The sequence below is a fragment of the Dama dama genome, chromosome 29 (genome assembly GCF_033118175.1).
Source record: "Dama dama isolate Ldn47 chromosome 29, ASM3311817v1, whole genome shotgun sequence".
NCBI lineage: Eukaryota > Metazoa > Chordata > Mammalia > Artiodactyla > Cervidae > Dama > Dama dama.
This window is the reverse complement of record NC_083709.1, coordinates 45,756,791-45,778,726: the sequence shown is the minus strand read 5'-3', so window position 1 is coordinate 45,778,726 and position 21,936 is coordinate 45,756,791. Positions and strand designations below refer to the sequence as shown.

Here is a 21,936-nt window from a genome sequence, read left to right as displayed (position 1 = left end):
CAACTATGTACAGGCAGTGTTCTAGGACTGGGATTAAAAGATGCTTCTGAAAGATTCCTGTTTGGTGATCTTTGGTGTTTCTGCTGATCCAAAATTAAAAAAAAAAAAAAAAGTGTGACTGGGCTGTTGACATAATACTTTTCAAGAGTCATCTGTTAATTTGTCAGTTTGTGTCTCAACTGCTGTGGCCTTTCCAGTTGTAGAATCCTTTTGTGATTCTTATTTAATATTTCCTGGGGCCAACAATGCCTCCCTTGCTTATTTTTGGTGAGTGCAGCTTCTGTCTGATCCCCACCACCTCTGCCTGCTTTTCTGGCTCCATCTCTGGCTAAACTCACCCTCTGCCTTCTCCCCTCTTGCCTGCCCTTGACTTTTTCTTAGCATCTCACTTTTTGTGGGGTGAATCTCAACAAACGAAAAGCAATGAGATAAATGGCTTCTGATACATATTATAAATAAGGATTTAATTCAACACACTTGACAAATTGTGAGCCATTTATTTTAATGTTCTAAACTTGAGGAGTAGAAATAACTTTTCTTGATGGGGGTGTGGAGAGGCAGTCGTGGCCATGTTATGTATGAGCTGATGCACGAGTATTCAGGATTGAGTTTTACTGTATCATTTCATGATGTCTGCCGGTTGTATTAATAACATCCTTAGACTGATGAAAGCAGAATAATTCTGTCTGGCCCAAGTGGCGTGAGACTGCATATGAATTGCTGCCCCTCACTATAGCAGCCCACGCCTGCAGTGTGAGTTCACCGTGGACACCTCGGTTTTCACCCTTCCCCACTCGTTCCTTCCCCAGCCACTCTTTAGTTCTCTGGGTAAACTGATTTCTCTCAGTAACAATCTACTCCTCTCTCTGCCCCTTCAATCTTACTTTCATATGACAGCTCTTACATTCTGCTTTTCCTTCTGCTTGAGTTGTTTATTTATCTGTCTCCTTCTCTGGATTGCAAGCTCCTTGCTGTAGATCTTAGGCTTCATTATACAGTGTTCCCCCAAGTGCTGGCCATTATTGGCACATGAATGATTGACTTAATGAGTACTAATGAGCAGAGCATACATTTTACAGGTAGAATAAAAAGAAAAGAAAGTTTCTGTTTTAAAATATAGATGTAAGGATGTGAGTACAGTCAAAGTTTCAACCTCAGTCCTCTGACTTGCCTGCAACACTAGTGACATCCATTGAATCCAACTTGATTCCCTGTTGGAACTGGAAATGTTAGCTTGCCGTGGAGTTACCTGGAAAAAGTATCTTTGGAAAGCAAAAGAAAAAAGAAATTAGGTAGTATCAGCTTGTTACTTGCCTGATTAGGAAATACTAATTAAAAGTAGCTGTGCCTCTTTTGGAGGCTTATTTATGGAAGCAAAAGGATCACAAAGTTGACAAAACAACAATGAAATCATATTACAAATCATATTAACAAAAAAAGGGAAGGGGATGTGCTTTGAACCTCTAACTCCTTCACAGCTCATCATTTTTTGATGCCCTTTGCCAGGCTGTGCACGCTAAGAATCTAATGATACACAAAGCCTCATTGCCAGATACTTCATTAATTCCTCAACCCATTAGGAGCCTTAATAGCCTATGCCATTGGAATAAGTATGGAAATCCAGTCCCCCAAGAAAGTACAGTGCTCTATAAATCATACTTGCCTGAGGATTCTCTCAGTCCTTGACACAGCAGAATAGATGAAAAAACATTGTACTTCCTGAATTTCCTTATACTCGAGGCTCTCAGAATAATCGGCACCCCTTAACCCTTTAACCCTCCAACCCAGTGTGTGATCCCTGGGTCAGCAGCATGAATATCAGTGGCAACTTGTCAGAAATGCAAATTCAATAGCCCTAGCCCAGACACACAGAAACTCTGAGGGTAGGGCCCATGATCTGTGTTTTAGGCAGGTCTCTCATTGATTCTGAAGTCCTCTGACATCTCTGGTAGCATAGTTATGTGTGGAATCTTTTTTCGCTGATGAGGAAACAGGTGAGCAAGTTTATAACTTGATCAAAATGCACTTGCTTACATTTAGGTGAATTCAACAAACATTGAACAGCTCTTATGCCCCAGGCATCCTTTCTAGAAAACCATAAAGGCAGATGACACCTTATCATTGTCACTCTCTAGGGTCCTCTGTGTCAGCACTTTCCTGCTATGCTGTGTTGGTCTCCCTTGGCCATCAGCAGCTCCTCCACTTGTTCAGGAGTACCCCAAGTGATGACCCTCTAAGTTGAGTCATTGGATTTCTCAAACCTCTTATTGTTTTCCAGAAATTGGCTCCTCATTCCTTTCCCAGTGGGTCACTGGCACCTCAGAGAGGAACTGCAGGAAGAATGGCCCTGTCTTTCCAAACCTTCTGTGCTTTTAAGCGCCTAGCAATCTTACTGTTCACAAGTTCTCTCAATCCCCATCCCTCTAGAAATTGGTGTCACCTCAACCTTCTTCTATTTCAAGACTTAAGCAGATGATAAGAGAGGTTCTTTCCCACAGCAGACAGAGTGTCCAGCCCTGGCCTTGCGTGAGTAGCTCTATTTAAAAGAGGATACAGAATCTCTGTCAACAAAGGATAAGAGTAAAAACCACTTAACATTTAGCTTCCTCTTAATAGCTACTTGCCTAGTCCAAGTCCTTATCATCCTGTGGTTTCATAACAGTATCTTTCTCCACCAGTCTGTTCTTTATGCACCTTGCTGTTAGAATAATCTTACTTAAATAATAACTCTATCATTTCACAGCTCACTTCAAATATGTGCCTGTGGCCTATTGCAGGGGTCAGACACTAGGGCCTGTGCTTGTTGTAAATAAAATTTTATTGGAACACGACCATGCCCATCAGTTGTGTTCAGTTGCCCAGTTGTGTCCAACTCTTTGTGACCCCATGAACCGCAGCACGACCATGCCCATCATTTGTAGATTATCTGTGGCTGCTTTTACACCACAGCTGACCCTTGAGCAACATGGGTTTGAACTGCATAGTCCATGTATCTGTGGATTTTTTTTCAGTGCATATATTGGAAAAATTTTTAGAGATTTGCATCAATTTGAAAAAACTTGCAGATGAACCACGTAGTTTAGAAATATGGGGAAAAATTAAGAAAATGTTAGGTATGTCGTGAATGCATAAACTATCGCAGATACTAGTAGATACTAGTCTATTTTATCATTTACTACTATTAAATATACAGAAATCTATTATAAAAAGTTAAAACTTATCATATGTTACACAAACACAGACCATACATATCATATGTTACACAAACACAGACCAAACACAAACCCCACCCATTACACTAGGCTGTCATAAAGCAATCATATTATTACTTCTTCATTATTAATGCATGAATCATTATACTTGTAAATAAATATGAATGTTTTAAACATTGTCTTTTAATTTTTGATGCCTACTGTTAGTGATACGATTAACATCTACAGTGTTTCATATCATAGGAGACAATTTGGTGTAAGTACTGACAAACAATTCATCTTATTAACAGCTGATATAATCTTCAATCAGTTCAGTTCAGTTCAGTCGCTCAGTTGTGTCCGACTCTTTGCGACCCCATGAATTGCAGCATGCTAGGCCTCCCTATCCATCACCAACTCCTGGAGTTTACTCAAACCCATGTCCATCGAGTCAGTGATGCCATCCAACCATCTCATCCTCTGTCGTCCCCTTCTCCTCCTACCCCCAGTCCCTCCCAGCATCAGGGATGTGGAACAACAGACTGGTTCCCAATAGGAAAAGGAGTACATCAAGGCTGTATATTGTCACCCTGCTTATTTAACTTATACGCAGAGTACATCATGAGAAACACTGGTCTGGAAGAAGCACAAGCTGGAATCAAGATTGCCGGGAGAAATATCAATAACCTCAGATATGCAGCTGACACACCACCCTTATGGCAGAAAGTGAAGATGAACTAAAAAGCCTCTTGATGAAAGTGAAGGAGGAGAGTGAAAAAGTTGGCTTAAAGCTCAACATTCAGAAAACTAAGATCATGTCTCTGGTCCCATCACTTCATGGGAAATAGATGGGGAGACAGTGGAAACAGTGCCAGACTAATTTTTTGGGCTCCAAAATCACTGCAGATGATGAGTGCAGCCATGAAATTAAAAGATGCTTACTCCTTGGAAGGAAAGTTATGACCAACCTAAACAGCACATTAAAAAGCAGAGACATTACTTTGCCAACAAAGGTCCGTCTGGTCAAGGCTATGGTCTTTCCAGTGGTCATGTATGGATGTGAGAGTTGGACTATAAAGAAAGCTGAGTGCCAAAGAATTTTTTTTTTTTTAACTGTGGTGTTGGAGAGGACTCTTGAGAATCCCTTGGACCGCAAGGAGATCCAACCAGTCCATCCTAAAGGAGATCAGTCCTGGGTGTTCATTGGAAGGACTGGTGCTGAAGCTGAAACTCCAGTACTTTGGCCACCTCATGCAAAGAGTTGACTCATTGGACAAGACATAATCTTAAGTATGGGTAAATGGAATGCAGTACTGTAAACATATTTTGTCTTCCTTATGAGTATTTTAATAATGTTTTCTCTAGTTTATTTTAAGAATATGTAAACATGTAACATACAAGATAGGTGTTAAATCAACTATTTATGTTATCTTTAAGGCTTCAGTAAGTTATTATTAGTTCAGTTTTGGGTGAGTCAAAAGTTACTTGATTTTTGACTGTGCAGAGGTTGGATTGGTGTCCCTAATCCCCACATTGTTCAGTTCAACTACGCCGTGCAGAGTTGAGTAGTTGCAGCTGACACTGTCTGGCACACAAGCCTAAAATATTTATCTGGCACTTTAAGAAAAAGTTCACTACCCTAGTCTGTAAGATAAAATTTAGTCTGTTTACACTTAACATACTGAATGATTTGGTTTAGTTCTGCAAATTTCCAGTGTGCTTTTTCCTTTGCTTCCACCTGTTCTGTGTTTCTGTTTCTTTCTTTTCATATCTTTGTTTGAATTTTTTATTTTTCCTTATTCTGTTTTTTTCACTTTTGGCACTTTTACCCTTTTTCCGGTCAATTCAAGAACATTAGAACATTTAATGTTTATGTAACTTCATTTTACCACTTCTGCCATACATGCTGCTGCTGCTAAGTCACTTCAGTCGTGTCTGACTCTGTGCGACCCCATAGATGGCAGCCCACCAGGCTCCCCCGTCCCTGGGATTCTCCAGGCAAGAACACTGGAGTGGGTTGCCATTTCCTTCTCCAGTGCATGAAAGTGAAAAGTGAAAGTGAAGTCGCTCAGTCATGTCCGACTCTTAGCGACCTCATGGACTGCAGCCTACCAGGCTCCTCTGTCAATGGGATTTTCCAGGCAAGAGTACTGGAGTGGGGTGCCATTGCCTTCTCCGCCATACATCCTACAATCATCATCTATTCAAATTCTCTTTGTATTTCAAACCCAGAGGACATTACTATTATTGTTTATAAAGTCCATATTCATTTAGATTTATCCACATATTTAGCTTCTTGGTTAATCTTTAGTTCTTGCATATTTCTGATCCTTGACTGTGGGAAAAAAGATGTTTGCCCTAATGTTTGAAAGAAAATTAGGCTGGATGTAGACCTAATTTAATTTTCCTCTATACATTGAAAAACATTGTTTCATTGTCTTTTAGCACTCACTGTTGCAGACTAGAGATCTGATGGTAATCTGATTTTTCTCTTTTATTCTTTGGAAGATTTGAGGATTTTCTCTCTTTATTTGGAAATCTAAGATGTGTTTAGGTTATTTAAAAAAATCAGTCCTACTTGTTGGGCCCTTTTCAGGTCAGGATTTTTTTCTGTTATTTTCTCTTTTTCTGTTCATCTAGAATGCCTCTTAGAGAGACAATAGAACATCTGGATCTCTTTTCCATCCTCCTTAGCCTTTGAGCTTCATTTTACTTCTTTTTAATCTTTTCTTCTGTGTTTTGTACAATCTCTGGGCTCCATCTTTCAGTTGCTAATTTGATCTTCATTGGGATCCATTCCAAAATTCGGCACATCTTGTTTTTTTTAACAATAATAATTTTAATTTTAGAACTGTAACTTGTTACTGTTTTTGTTTTTTAGTTGATGGGATATAGTTTGGAATCTCTATCATAATATGTACTATATCTCTTTTAACTAATCTTCTATTTCCCATTACCTGATTCCTTAGGCCAACTCTTCTACAAGTATAGCACTTCTTGTTCATGGCATTGTTTTCCTTGAAGTGTTTGTGATTTTTAAAGTATATGATTGTATTCTGGTTGCATACTAGGGTGGACTTTTTTTTCTCTTAGCCCAAATGAGAATCCACTTGTCCTACTGGTGAATGATAGCTCAGGTACTCGGGTTCAGATCAGATCAGATCAGTTTACTTCACCTGCTGGTGATGAGTGGGGGCAGGGTGGACCATGGAGCTGGCTTGGCAGTGGGTCACTTGTCTTTTTTTTTTTTTAACCCATTAGGAAAGATTTTAATTATTTAAATTTTTAATAAATTTAATTATTTTAATTATTTGCTTCTACTCTTGGCATTGGCCTTGCCAGAACTGCCTTTTCAGAGATACCTAGGAATAGTTTTTACTGAGGCTCTTGTCCCTGGAATTAAGTGCTCCCTTTTTTGTTAGTTAGTGCTATTGTGGTTTCATTCTTTTTCCTATCTCTTTATTTATTTAGGGTTTGAGACTGGAGAGTTTCTAGCAGGGGCTAAGTCTGCTATCTTGATCTAGTCAGCGTTGCATTTCTTTAAAGCCTTCTTTCTTCTGTTGCCCCCAAGCATACCCTCGTTGCACTGGTCATTCTAGTTCCATATGGCATTTTGTTTCTACTTCTTTCATAGTACTTAATTTTATTCTAATTTGAAACATTCTAGGAGGTGTCTTATGTATCCTCATCTTTACCTTATTGAGTTAAATTCCATAGCCCAGCAGTGCAGTTGTCAAATTGCCACAGATGCTTCAGCCAGCGTAAAGAACAGTTGGTTTAGTAGCAAACAAGTGAAACTGTGATGTTGGAGAAGACTCTTGAGAGTCCCTTGGACTGCAAGGAGATCAAACCAGTCAATCCTAAAGGAAATCAATCCTGAATATTCATTGGAAGGACTGATGCTGAAGCTGATGCTCCAGTACTTTGGCTACCTGATATGAAGAGCTGACCCATTAGAAAAGACCCTGATGCTGGGGAAGATTGAGGACAGGAGGCGAAGGGGACAACAGAGGACAAGATGGTTGGATGGCATCACCAACTCAATGGACATGAGTTTGAGCAAGCTCTGGGAAATGGTGAAGGACAGGGAAGCCTGGAGTGCTGCAGTCCATGGGGTCGCAAAAAGTCGGACACCACTGAGCGACTGAACAACAACAAAAGTGAAATGGGTTCAGAAGTACTATGTAGACTGTACTACAAGATACAAAATGGCTCCCCTACCAAGTTTTGCGAGATTCTCTGTCTCTGCAAGAACTTCTTTAATGTTTAGGTCAAACTTCTCAACTCCATGAAATAAGTATCTTCTAAAGCTTGGTATTACAGTAGTCTGCAGTTGGGTTGACTTTCTAAGGATCATGGATCTATCCTTAGAAATGGCCCATCCGGTCTTCCTGGGAAAGGAGGCATTTCCCTTACAAATTTCCAAGGATTGAGTTGTTACTGAGCTTAAATGTATACTCTGTGTCTCCTTCCTTCTTTCCGGAGTTGCTGTTTATTGAGGAAGTTAATTGTAGAAGAGGCTGAGAAGCTTGGAGTTATTAATTCATTAATTAGCTAAGTCATAATACTCTTCCTTATTCTCGATTCTATTTAATTAGTAAAATAGGAAACAATTTCTCCTTTCATACATCTGTCAGTATCTGAATTTATTCAAACACTGACCTCACTGTGGTATGATTAGACTCTTAAAAGATTATCTGATTATGCCTGGGGTTTCTGATATGAGGTCTTGCTGCTTTACCTGTCATCATATTTCAAATGGTTGGAGTTGAGAAAAAAGATACCAGAATACTAAGAATTACCAGGAATATACTGAACCTAATACCAAGAATTTGCCAAAGAGATATCAAGATGTTAAATAATGCTTTTATTCATATTATAATGGGTCTTATTTTAGTTCTTTGGGAAGATGAATCAAAATGACATGAAATAAAAGAAGAGATTCAGTGGGAGGCCATTATTACACTGGGCAAGACACCATGGACCAAGATCGTGGCAGTTGGTATAGATGAGTAGAGTGAAATCAGAGTAAGATTAAGGTGCAGAATCTATAAGACTGAAGATGCTGATCAGATGTGAGGGCAAAGAGTTAGAAGTTTAGGACACACTGATTCGTGCAAGTCGGTGATAAGATATTACAGTCCTCTAAGGTCATTGAGTGCAAGTATCTTTTTTTGCCTCAGGAAAGAAAACGTACCTATAAAAGAAAAGCATTTTCACCAACATTTGGTCAGCTTGCAGACTTACTTTATCCATCGGAAAGAAAAGTTGAGCTTTTTGATCATTCTGTTTCTTTTGCTTTCTGAACCTGGTCCTACATTGTTCTGCAACTCTTTTTTCCTAATTGTCAAGTATTAGTTCACAAATCTTGCATTTAGTGAAGCTGTTTGATTTTTTTTTCCATCTCTCATAACAAGTCAAATGTACTGATAACGTTTAGAGCTAATTGTATGCAATTTAATTTTCAGATTGTGGTAATTATTATTGCTGTTTTTATTTCCATTCTTTCTTTCCCAGGCATAGTCAGCTATAGATATTCAACAAAATTATGCCCTTTGGGGTGATTTTCAATTTTCTCACTTTGGGAGGCATATTTTTGTTTCAGTCATGAAGGGTTCAGATTTGGATCATTAAACACTTGAGCCCGTAGTTTCCACATTGGCCCATTTAACACTTTACATTTCCTTGTAAATAGAAACCTTAGCCCATCCGTGTGCTATTTGGGTATTTTTTGATGACCTCATCTAATTTAGGAGAATATGTGCCTGTCTGATGTACAGAAAAGCCCGCCATGCAGGCGGTAAAAGAGAAGTAGCTTCAGTGTTCATGGATGATTTACAGGAGCAACCAGGGGGCCTTTTCCTCAACTCTATGCGTGGAGAAGCATGTGGAGAGGGGCTTGGCTTTCCTAACTGCAAGGAGTGTTTCTGCATATGTCTTGTAGGATGTGTCCATACCAGCATGTTTCCTTGAAGGTATGTGGCTTGTATTGCCACAGTCAATCTCACCGCTAGGGCCCCTGGAGATCAGACCTTGCTGATGTCATCAGTTTTCTTCCTCTCTAAAAGTTGTTATGCTGTGAAATGTGGAAATTCGCTGAGTTAACAGAGTTTGAATTGACAGTCTTCTTTGTTTTATTCCTCCAGAAATGCATGTTCTGCAGACACCGGGTTAAGAAGGTCTCTGGAGCCTGCATCCAGTGTTCCTACGGGCGTTGCCCGGCCTCCTTCCACGTCACATGTGCTCATGCTGCTGGGGTGCTGATGGAGCCTGATGATTGGCCATATGTAGTGAACATCACGTGCTTCCGACATAAGGCCAACCCAAATGTGGTAAGGCCTGTTCTCCCTTTGCTGATGCCCACGCTGCATGTGAATCCCCTCCTGTATATCCTCCAAGTCTAGCATGCTCTACTCTGTAATGTTATTCATTGATGATGTGTCTAGACTGTAAGTGTCTTGAGGGCAGGGATTATACGTTATTATTTACTAGTATTTGTCCCAAGACCCATTAGTGTCTGGCACATGCTGGATGCAGCACATATTTATGAGTTGAATGAGTGAATGAACAGATGAATGGATAAAACTCTTTGTGGCTGTTCTGATTTGGGGTCTGTATACAGGGCTGCTGAGTATCATTGTACAGTTTATGCACTGTACATAACCAGAATGAGGGGGAGAGCATTTCTGGGAAGAGACTGATGTGAAAACATCTCCTGAGATCCTGCAGTGTTTAATCCAGATACCTGTACACTCTGGTCTTGGGGGTTTATTTCCTCTCTTCTAGAGAAAAAAAAAGAGCAGTAACACAGTAAGGGGAGGGGGAGGGTGGTCACAAACATTTAAGGACGTGCTGCCTGAGATGGGATAAGCTAGAGGCAGCACAAAGGCACCAGCAGGAGTAAGGATAAGCTCAGAAAAGCAGAAATGGAGAAGAGAAGTATACATGTCAGCATTTTCTGCCTTTTCCATTTTACTCAGGATTGAACCTGTAATTCAGTTTACCTGTCCTTGGTGAATGGACTCTTTCCTCTGTTTCAAAGGCTTAGAATAATTCAGACAGTGCAGAGATGGTTGCTATGCCTTGGCTAGCTTTCCTGATCACCATCATTGTCTGTGGCTTTCAGTGAGGAGGCTGAAGCATCCTATTGACCCTCAGCTTCACCAATGTGCTGAAGGTCCCAGGAAGCTTGGCCACAGACTATTTGCAGCCTCACATGCTTGTCCCATGTCTCTAATTACCTCCTGTGAGCAGCCTGTGGGCTGGGGAGCCATGACCCCTATACAATACATCTCTCAGCTTTTTGATTCCAGCAGCTTCTTCTGGTGTCTTGAGAAGTGCTTGATGTTTGTGGTTTGGGTCTTTGTGTGGATTCATGTGAATGTGCAAATGTAGAAAATGACATCACAAACTGTCACATCTAATTTAAAGTTATTTTCCATTGTTGTAGGCCTCAAGTTACATATTCATTCGTGTTTTTTCTTAGTTTCTTTCTTGAGTTGGTGGGCTCTTGCTAAGAATAGTACATGTACTCAGCAGAAAACCCACTTCAGCAACTTTAAAAAATTACACTAATAACACATTGCATTACTGGCACTTTGCCATTTACAGTGCAGTCACGAACATTACCTCATCAGACAACTCATGAGGATACATTTTGGGATGTGAACCAGGTCACAGCCTCTGGACTCAGAGTTGTTGCTGCTCACACTTACATTCTGCCAGGAGCACATGTACAACCTCGTGTGAGTTCTTCTCGCTGAGCCTCGGCTTCCTTGTCTACAATGGCATGCCCATCTTATCATGTGGTTTTCTGTTCACCTCACACTGTAAGCCCTCAGAAAATGAAAGTTGTATTACGGCTTTCTCTTTTTTATTACTTCCACTGCTGCTGTTGCTGCTAGTCTTGTGAACTGGGCCACATGAGTAATACTATCCTCACTTCAAGGATAGGAAGCCCAAATTCAGAGAGGTTCAGTTTTTTGCCCAAATAGATTCAGTTAATGAGCGACAGGTGCTGGAATGTAAATATGTTTTCAGCCCATAGTCTACTGTTCGTTGAATTCCACACCCCAAACCTCAAGTGGCGCTAGAGGTGTTCATTTGAACCTTTGCTTGGGATCATATATTCCCTTTTTAATATTACAGAGCTCTGTGGTTACTGATGATTATATTGAAGTTGCTATTAAAGAGATCCAGGTGTTTAATCAGGACCTCATTCTTAACTCTGATGTGTTTGGTTTATGTTACTAATGTGTTTCATAAATGATGATGAAAGAGAAAATATTTGACTTTGAGGTGATTTAGAAACTACTCTTCCCTACAGATCACTTTAGAACTTGGTATACTTTGTAAAGGGTGGGGGGGAAATCATGTAATTTACAGCATTACATGTGGTGGGCTTTCTCTATGAGGAAAACATTTTAGTGTTCATAAATTGCCTTTGCAAAATTCTCTAGGTGGAAGCACTATGAACACTGGATTCCTGAAATACATTCCTGATAGCTAATACTTATCCATTATTCTTAATTAGACTCTAGGTATGGATTCCTCCCAAAAATGTTTGACAACTCACTTGAGGGAATCCACAGAATCTGGCAACTTTGGTTAAGAGCATTGTAATTACCCTTATTGCATTAAATGTTCTTTCCTTTTTCAAGCGTAAAAAAATTGAACTTCACTCAAGTATCTCTTTGTGTAAGCTATGAATGCCAGGGGATACACTCCCCAGAGTCAGAAGTGTAGTTTGTCTGTGTTCTTGACTATGCTGAGATTGTTTGGTAGTAATAGGCAACTGCTGAATCATAGCAGTGAAAAAACTCATGAGATGAAGTCCAGGCTCACTTGGCAACCCATCACAGGCATTTCTGGGAGTAGAGGATGCCTGACCAATTTAGGTGAAATGAAGTATAAAACTAGTTACTTCAGTACTCCAGTTTTACTTTTTTTTTTTTTTCTTCTTTCATTATTTGCAATGAAGTATAAAACTAGTTACTTCAGTACTCCAGTTTTACTTTTTTTTTTTTTTCTTCTTTCATTATTTGCTTTTTGCATCCAAAAGGACCATTTTAAAGTAAATTCTACTTCTCCTTTAATGCCATAAATTATTTTAAATATACTAGCTTATTCAGTGTTGTTGATCTTTGAGTATAAAATCACTCTGGATAATGGTACAAACATTTCATCTGACTTATAATACACTTTTCCATTGGACAGTAAGCATACTCTATGGTTAGAATGATAGTATTTGGGAAAATAGGTAGCTTTCAAATTCTTTACTATTATTTACTTATGGATGTACTGGATCTTCATTGCCGCTTAGGCTCTGGGTACCTGGGCTTCAGCAGTTGCAGCCTGTGAGCTCAGTATTTGTGCAGCCAGGCCTTGCTGCTCTGTGGCACGTGGAATCTTCCTGGACCAGGAGTTGAACCCTTGTCCCCTGCATCAACAGGTGGGTTCTTAACCAATGGACCACCAAGGAGTCCAGCTTTCAAATTCTTGAAGTAGAAAGGAGCATGTTATAGTAAGTGCCCTGCTAGTCCCCCACCCCCACCCTCATCTCCGGTCCCTGTTATTTTAACCTAAATTTTAGTATAGAGTTTTCAGTGTTTTTGTCAAATGTATATTTTTTGACTGGTACCTGCTTTCTTGCAAGTAAGAGGTTTTATTCGTGTGTACTTGTGTATGTGCACATGTGATAATGTCAGTAGTGTTGTGATACTTGACCATCCTTTGCCATGATCCACTGTGGCCTCTTTCTGGGCTCTATTTCTGAAGGTTCCATTGGATATATTCCTAACTCACTTACGTGCATGTTGAACAGATGTTTGTAAGGAAAAGACAGAGAACACAATAAATGGTAAAAATGGTTTTGAAACTGGGAGCTTTGGAAGCATTTCTTATTCAAAGCAAGCAATGAACTACTCACAAATTTTATAATTCCTGCAAAGTAGTTAACTAGACAGGTGTCCAGTGAGAGATGCCTGAATAACAAAAGGCAACAGAGCTGAGAAAGATGGCATGCACAGATTTTTTTTTCAAGCGAATTATTCAGTAAACCTTCGTATTAGATTATAGTGTTTGTTCCCTGTGTGCAGTATTGGAGCTCCGGAATTCCTTGTACTTTATGCATTAATACATTGTAAAAAGCAAGGCGCCTCTAATACACAGTCTTATACAAGGTACATTGTTTTTATCTTAATACCCTCTCCTATCAAAGACATTTGAGAAATTTATTTCCTTTATCATTTTCTAAATTGTGGCTGCTAATGTGGAGATAGACACCTATTCAAAAAAAGAGGAAGAATTGAGTAGAGAAAACATCTTAGTGGTCAATTTTTTTTTCCTGCTGTTTGGTGTATTTTTTCATTTTTTCTGTTATTTTAGCTAGATCATTATATTTAGTAGATTTAACCAATGTTTTACCTTTTAAATTAGTACTCAGCAATCTATAGAAGCTGCTTGGTATAAATTTGTTGAAATAGCTCTCTAATGCTAGGGAATGAGCTTAGTGGACAAAAGAGAGGTAGTATTTATTGAGCATCTTTTATCAAGCATGTGTTGCATATTTTATATGGGCACCTTTTTTCAAGGCAGTATTCTTGGTGTGGACATTGGAAAGTAGTGGTTAATGTTGGCTTCTGTATCAGCCCCTCCCATTCTGAAAGGTTGTCTTGTCTCTGTAGCTCACCTTCATGTGCTATTCTGTGTAGCATTCATCTTTGTTATAGAACTTGCATCCTTGCTCAACAGTTGCTAACTTTTTTCCCTGCTCATGTCTTCAGGTCAGCAGCCCAGGCAAGCTTCACTAAATCCTTCCCTGCCATCACTGTGCATGGCTCAGGATAGGAGGGGACACCTGCGTTGCCCAGGATTTGGTGAAGGACTTGGAGCAAGGCAGCCCTTCTGGTTAATCCATGCTTGTGTAACTAACCTTTGAGTGGTAATAGGGTGAGAATATCTGTCATCACTAACAATAATACCTTCCTTGGTGTGCAGAAACAGGTCTCACCTTGCTAGTATGTGGAGCATTGGGTGATCAAGGCCCCTAAATTCTAAGCCCTAAAATATTGCATAGCATATTATACTTTCAGTATTGGTTATTGAGAGAACACCAAATGATAAGAAAAAAATAATAAAAAATCAGGAACACTTTTATATGAATTCATTACTTATAAAAAGGGTTTGCAGTGTTTCAGGTTGATTATGGATTGATATGGAGAGACCTCACTCACTCCCACTGTAAATTCCCACTGATGCCTTTGGACATCACCATGGGTTCCAGCCTTCTACAGATCCAGCAGGTACTAGTTGACTGTAATCTTCTTCTTGGTGCTTCTGTCACGCTGTGACCATGCAGAGTCAAAACCACGCACTCTGATGCACAAGCAAGGCTCTTGGTTGCTGTGCTCTGTTCCCTAATAAGATAGGCTAAATAAAGATGCAAGTAAAATATTTTTAGAGTCCTTGGAAGGAAGTCACTAATTCTATCTGGGGCAGTCAGGTGGCTTCACAGAGGAGGTAACATTTGTGCTGGTTCTAAAAGAGAAAGGTTGAGTTTGCTAAGTTGATGTGTCAACTGCATTGGAGCTGGCATTGGAAGGCCACAGTGAAAGGAAACCAAACTCTTCACTTGTGACTAGTTCTCAGTCGTCTGGTTGTGTCTTGATTCAACCCATGGTATGAATCCATCTTCTTCTGGTTTTTTCTTTTCCATCCTTAAGTTTGGAGCTCCATGCTATGGCTTGACTCTGTCCCCTTCATGCTTTTAAGAAAGAGAACCAGAATTTATTGTAGTTAACACTCCTCTTGGAGAAGGAAATGGCAACCCAGTACAGTATTCTTGCTTGGAGAATCCCATGGACAGAGGAGCCTGTTGGGCTTGTAGTCCATGGGGTCACAAAGAGTTGGATGCGATTGAGCAACTAAGACTAACACTCATCTGACAATGATCTGAGTGTTTTCATTTCCATAAACCCTCTTCGTCACCCTGATCTGCGTGTCTTTGTGATTAACTGACAGTGTTTGATGATTGTTGTTTTTTGTGTAACAATTGAGGTATTGCTAACCCCCTTTCTGTTCAGTTAGTAAAGTTTGTTATGACCAAATAACACAGTCTTCTTATACTCGTGCATAATAATCTGATATTTATATATGGTTTGTTTCTTCTGTGTAAGTTGTTTTTGAAACGTCCTTCTGAATTTGTACTGTTATTGAATAGCAGAAAGCATTTTAACCAGAGCAGAAAGAAGAAAGCAAAGGTCTGGTGTAAAAAATTCTTAGCAAGGGTTCAAGAAAACAAATAATATAGTGATTTAGGGGTGAGTGTGATCTTTCTAAATCAGACATACATTTCAAAAAGAAATCCCTCACCCTTTTATCAGTAGTAGTGTTTTGTTGAGCTCTCAATCCATGTATCCTAGATGACAGAAAGTTAAGGCCAGATTTGCCTGGGAGAAGAAATATTTAATGCAGACATTTTAGAATATTTACAGTTGGAACCAGTTTTTCCCTTGATCACTTTATTAGGTAAAACCAGTGAATACAGTGTTTTTCTTAATTTTATCAAGAAAATTAAACATATGCCACTTCAAACTTCTGTATTTTATTAATAACCCTCATTTTAATTTCCTGCTGCTATTTCTGTAGACATTTCCTGGGGAAGGGCAAGGTCAGTGATCATGGAGCTCTTCTCCTTCGGGCTTCCAGTCCATAGAAGTGCTTCAGAGGCTGTGGAGGACAGTCTCAGGCCCTGGGGTTCCATTGTCTTTCCATCATCCCTGGTGTAGTTAGGGAGACCCAGGGCATCTGTTGGAGGGACGTCATACCTCCTGCTGGGCCTCGTTCTGGGGCATAGAGGAAAATCCCACTAACACTCGCCCCACAGCTCCCCACAGTGACTTCATGGTCCCAGGCAGAGGCTCTTCTGCCTCCATGGAGCCATCTCTAGCTTACCCTTCTGTCCCTCCATTTTCCAGTCCCTTTTCAGAGTCTAGTCACTTGGTAAGGGTCTTCATGCCAGTCCCCACTCGGGCACCAGCTGCAGAGACTCCAGACCCATTTCTGCTGCTAATTAAAGTGTTTCGGGGGAGTTTTGAATTTTCAGGAAGAGGTAACAGATGCCTCCATTGAAGATTCTAATTTTAATTCAGTCAAGGGTACAGAAACTAATCAGAAAGGGGAGACCATGCAGGCAGAGAAAGGCCGAGTGCCTCGGTGTGGCACCTCTCCGGCACACTGTTCCCTAGTGGGCTGCCCCGTTGTGGCATCTGCATGTGACTGGCTGCTGCTGTATCAGAGCAGAACTGTAGTTTGCTACCACATAGTTGCTCTATGTAAGGGGTTTATATTTCCATTCTGGAAAGATTTACCCTTAACAGTCTGGGCCTTTCCATTTAAGGAAAAATATGCGAGCACCTGGCTCTTGAATCAGACTCATGATCAACAAGGCCACACTGTGATCCGGGGGCAGAAAGCAGAATCAATTCCCAGTGACTCAGAACAATATCTCTGCCTTTAAGTATAGCATTTCTCCAGACTCTGATTCTTGTCCTTTATCCTTTAATCTGGTTGGGTTAAATAAACAAACATTATTTCAAATTTCCTGGAAGCATCAAAAGGCATTTGAAAAATTTTAGGACATAGGTTATATGGGATGCCTTATTTATTTTACAAATAGACATGCTTGCTCCTAAGGGCCCTAAGAGCCCCTGAAATAACTGTGAAGCAATGTTGGCTGCTGAGGCCTTAAGTGTACTGATGCGAGTGTTAGCCGTCACCCTCTGTGGAGCCCTGATTTCCAGGAGATCTCTTGTTCAACAGCCTTGGCTATCTTCTCTCTCAAAAATGTGGAAAGGAAAATTTTGCCTGAACTTTTTATTTAGCTTTGTAAAACTGCAAAATAACCCTGACTTAAAAAAGAAAAATTCAGGAAAATTCTGCATCTTGGTTACAGGAGTTTGGTGTTTATCACTACAGCAGACTCATCAGAACCCCCAGGAAGTACTTGTCATGCTGTAGTTCCTGTTTGGCCATCTTATCCCCACCCCCTCCCCCGAAGTGCATCCTGGGACCAGGGACCAGTCAGCCATTCTACTGCAGGAGGGGCAAGTGCAGGAAGGGCTGTGTACATGGGAGCGCTGATACTTGACAACTTCACGGGACCACGCATACTGGGGGAAACCAAGTCTTGCACTCAAGAACCGCTTATCTGGTTACATTTTTTAGCATAGGTAAGGTGTGTTTCTATATGAAACACTTGCTCAGCTTTTCACAGAATTATTTCTCGGGAAATTTTAAGCTTTTCAGCAATTTAATACTCCTTTAAAAAAAATAATTAGGGCATGCATTATTGTCTGATAGCTTGTTAAGAAAATTAAGTAGTGACACTAATCCCATATTTTAATATTGGTATTACAGTCAAGCACCGTGGATACAGTAGAGAAATATAAATGGAATGTGTCAGCAGACACACAACAGCAAAGAGAATTTGACATTCCAACATCTTGTAAAGCATAAGAGGCAGGATTTTCAATTCCTTCATGTAGAAAATAGTAATTAGATGCCATAGTTATAATGAAATCCATAGATACTGACACAGTGTAATGAAACTATAGTTTAATGAGACTATTAACTGCAAGCAGTGGAAAAAGCACTTAAATAAGTTCCATCATTTTTTATCTAAAGGGCTACTCTCTCGGTCTGTGTTCTTTGTCCACATTCACCAAACATGATGTATAAAGCTCTAACTAGAAAGGCCTCTTGAGGTCTCTTGGCAGGAAGCCAGTCAGCCTGGGGCTACCCCATCTCTTTGTCCCATCCTTCCACAGAGTGTTGGTAGCCATCTTGGGATCTGAGACATTTTTCACATGCAAATCAATACTTCTTCCCTAAAGGGAATGGTAAAAGGGATGGTTTCTTGACCATTCCTTATCTGAAGTTGACTTTATTTTCACCATGAGATTGCATGCATCTCTCTGTCTTCTTCTCCCACACTGGGTGTAGTGGATCTGTGAAATTATAGAGTAGTATATGAAGGAACATAAGAGATTGCTTTTTCTACAATTTTTTTCAATAAAATAGTCTTTTAATTTTTCTTTCAGCCATTACTGGGCTGACCTGGCACATAGAAGCTTTTTCTTGGGGCAAGAGGGAGGGAGAAGTGAAACCTCATTTCTTTGTGGGCATCAAATGTCCTTATGAGTTATTTTTAATTGTATTTGTCTCTCCTTGAGTGTTAGGTAGGCCTTTTAGTCAGGTTTGTCCCCATTTTCTTATATATTTCTCAGGACTTGGAAGAAAATTAAAAATTTGCAAACCCTTACATTAAACAACTTTTAACTGTATCTTAAAATCTTTTGCCTTGTATCTTTATCATGTATTTGGAGAAAAGAAGAGCATCCTTAATAAATGCTAAGAAGCAGCTTTGGCTGAGGCTTCAGGAACCACAGAGGTTAGCATTAGATGTTGTTGGAGGGAACACGAGGGCTATAGGCAGGGGGCTGGGAAGGGAGGGTTGCTGCACCAGAGCCTCTCAGTCCTTCCCCTCCCCTTCCTGCCTCCACTGGAGCCCACACAGCACTTTTTCAAGCACAGTGCTGGGCACAGAGAGACATTTAATTAACACTTGATATACTGACAGATGGATATTAGCTTGCTTAATTAATAGTGGATGTTAAAGGCTTTGTGGATTTGTCCCCTTTGATTAACATCCTTGAGCCCACGTGGCAGAATCTGCACTGCTTCTGCTGCGGTTGTGATGAGTGGTAGGAAGCTTTTGGCTGACTTCTCCACTGCTCCTCTGGCTGTTTCTCCTGCGATTTTCAAGGAAGCTTAGGAAGCTTGCACGTGTTCATTCTCAACCTCTCTCTACCTCTTTCTCTCTCTCCCCTCCTTTCTGTCTGATGCTCATGGAAGTAGTGTGCCTGTATAGAGTCAGAATTGACTGTGCCACCCTGATTTTCTCTTGTGTTCAAGATGACTGTCGTTTTTCGTTGAGAGCAGCATATCGAGGTAGATGAGGTAAATAAAATTAATAGTAGCTAATATTGGTATAATGCCTTTTGTGGTTTATTGAACGCTTTCACCGGTAGTGCGTTGTCTCTATTGGGCCACACAGTAACCCTCTGTTGCAGATTTTTCTAATTGTATCCATTCTACAGGTGATGAAACGGAACTTCACAGAGGTTCAGCAGTCATTAATGTTCCAGAACTTCCCTGTCTCCAAAGTCAGTGCACGTGGTGTGTCATTGAGACGGTGCTGATTTGGCTACACTTTTCCAGTTTGAGATCATGCCTTGAATTAGTTTACATGGCCTCATTATTTACCTAGGCTTCCTTCTTGGTGACATAGAACAATTATTAAGCCCTTTAATTAATCTGTTTTGCTTTACATCACCTTGTTAAGAAAATCTTTTCATCTCTTTTAGCTATTTTTAATCCAGTTACCCACTGTAATTGAGGTCCAAAAAACCTTATGGGTAGGAGACCTGTGTAGTAATGCCCCATGTCCCTTGCTTCTCTCTGTTGAAAACGCCCCATCTGAGGTCATTTTTTAAAATTACAGTTCCTTATAAATGAATGAATACTTTCTCTCCTCATTTCTCCTAAATTATAATTCATTCCAACATTGTTTGTATATTTTAGGTTCTTTGCATTTTCATGTAGAATTTAAACACACACATAGCCTGCTATGAATTATTGAGAGTTTGTTGAATCTATAGTCCCCTCCCCAACCCCCCAGTTTTACAGTTAGACCCAAGAAGCCTGAAGAGCATCTGAAATATAAAAGCCCAAGGCAGAGCTTCTGGCTCCAGGCATCCATGGACTCGCATACTCTCTAGCAGCTAATGAGATTGGAAATGAATTAGCAAGAGCTCACATCAGATTCCATCTCAGCGGTGGACACTCCACCTCTCCAACTGATGGGAACTTTCCTCTCTGCTCTTTATAAAGTATGTTACTGAAACTATTCAGAGTGGAAAGCAGGTGTTGCCTGCCTGTTGAGAGTTTCCTACATTAACCCAGTGAAGCCTCTGAAGATGTTTCTCCCATCCCAGTCCCCTTCACTTAGCTCCTGAACAAGACTGCCACCTCTGAGGTGAGCTAATGACTCAAATGGAAAATAATTCATGTTTTTTTTTTCCCCCTCAGTTTCTTCCACAGCCTGTTAGTTATACTTCTACAGACGTTAAACTGAATAAGGCCTTAAATCTGCTGGGAAACTGCTTACCACCATTTCCCACTGTATTATATGTTTGTACTTAAAAACCCATGAGAAATCAACTACACGTGAACAAACAGACATATCGAAAATTAAATACTTGTGACATTTTTATGAGCCTGCATGTGCATTTGTGCTATAAGAGCAATTATTTCTTCATGAAGCTCCAGGGATTTAGGTTTTTCTGGGTAAAATATTTTTACCTAGCTCTTGTAATTTTACAAAGAAACCTTTCATTATTACAAAGCACATTTAGATGAGTGATTTTTGCTGTGTAGGTTTGGTGAAAGAATAATAGTTTGTATTAATTTATTACTCTGATACCTGTGGGGCTTTTTATAAAATGGATACCTTGAAAAAATATAACATCTCACATGTTATTAATTCATAGAAATTAGGGAGTAATAATAAAGTTGAGAAGGTAAAAGGGTTATTGGACATACATGGAAATGTGCATTTTGGCCTGTTCATGGAATAAGTTGTTAAGCTTTTTCCTTTACCTCTCCAGTCTTACTGATTGAATGATGGATGTATCTATGAGAGGTACCTATGTGTACCTCTACATATACTATTTTATTGGGATTTGCACCCTTTATTAACATCATTATGCAGATGGAGGACAAACTCAGGGATTTTCCTAAGATGACGTCCCTGCCCATGACTCATCTCATCACATGGACGGTGGGTGACCCTCCTTCGGGGTATGATTCCAACATCCACCTTCCCAGGGCCGGTAAGAGAAGACTCTTCTTGCCAAGGATTGAAATCTTCCTTCCTCTGCCATACAAGACTCCTTGCCAAGTGATCACTGCAAAGGTCATATTTGAACTAACTCCTCTCTGCTCTCTGTCAGAAACTCACTGGGGAGAAGTAATATTGAATATTGGAGAATACAGTATATATTCCAATGTCAGTACTTAAGTTAGGTTCCTGTTCCAGTTTAGGTCACCCCAAAATTACTCATTTTAGGGTCCATAACTTCAGTCTTCACAGAGATGTCTTCATGGAGTTTCATTTTACTGCTGTATCCATTTATTGACTGTTTATACAAGCAGCATATATAAACAACATTGTTGTGAGTTTTATAAGGCTGTTGTTAAAAGGTTGAGTGCTGTTCCTTTAAATAGATAAAATCCTTTGAACAGTTTAGTATCAAGAGAAATTTGTGAGAGCATGAGGGGAATAATTGAAAATTTCTTTCTAAATTCTAGCTCCAATTTAACAATTCCATCAGTTTTGAGCATAGGCAGAGGTGGCATTAGCAGTTTCTGTGACTCTGTCCACAATGGAAATCACATACCTTTGGGAGAGAGATCTCAAAATATTACTTATGCCCATTGCATCTTTGAAATTAGGATATTAATAGTTGTTATTAGACCTGCCACTAGGTATTAGTATTTAATACATTGTTAAAGAAGTACATATATTATACCACAAATTTGTTTTTTCAGTATTATTTCAGTGTAATCTGGGGGGGGGCGGGGATAATCTTGTGTTTTATTTTATGCATTTAAAAACACTGTT

At 39.9% G+C, this 21,936-nt stretch overlaps 1 protein-coding gene across 2 annotated transcripts in view; it reads left to right on the top strand.

Annotated features, from left to right (window-relative positions):
• The window catches only part of KDM4C (lysine demethylase 4C), a 393,685-nt gene that overhangs the window by 316,021 nt on the left and 55,728 nt on the right, over positions 1-21,936 (top strand). For both annotated transcript variants that reach the window (XM_061132707.1, XM_061132708.1), the window contains one exon: positions 9,338-9,523. In XM_061132707.1, coding sequence (XP_060988690.1) covers positions 9,338-9,523 — 186 coding nt within the window. The remainder of the gene's footprint in view (positions 1-9,337; positions 9,524-21,936) is intronic.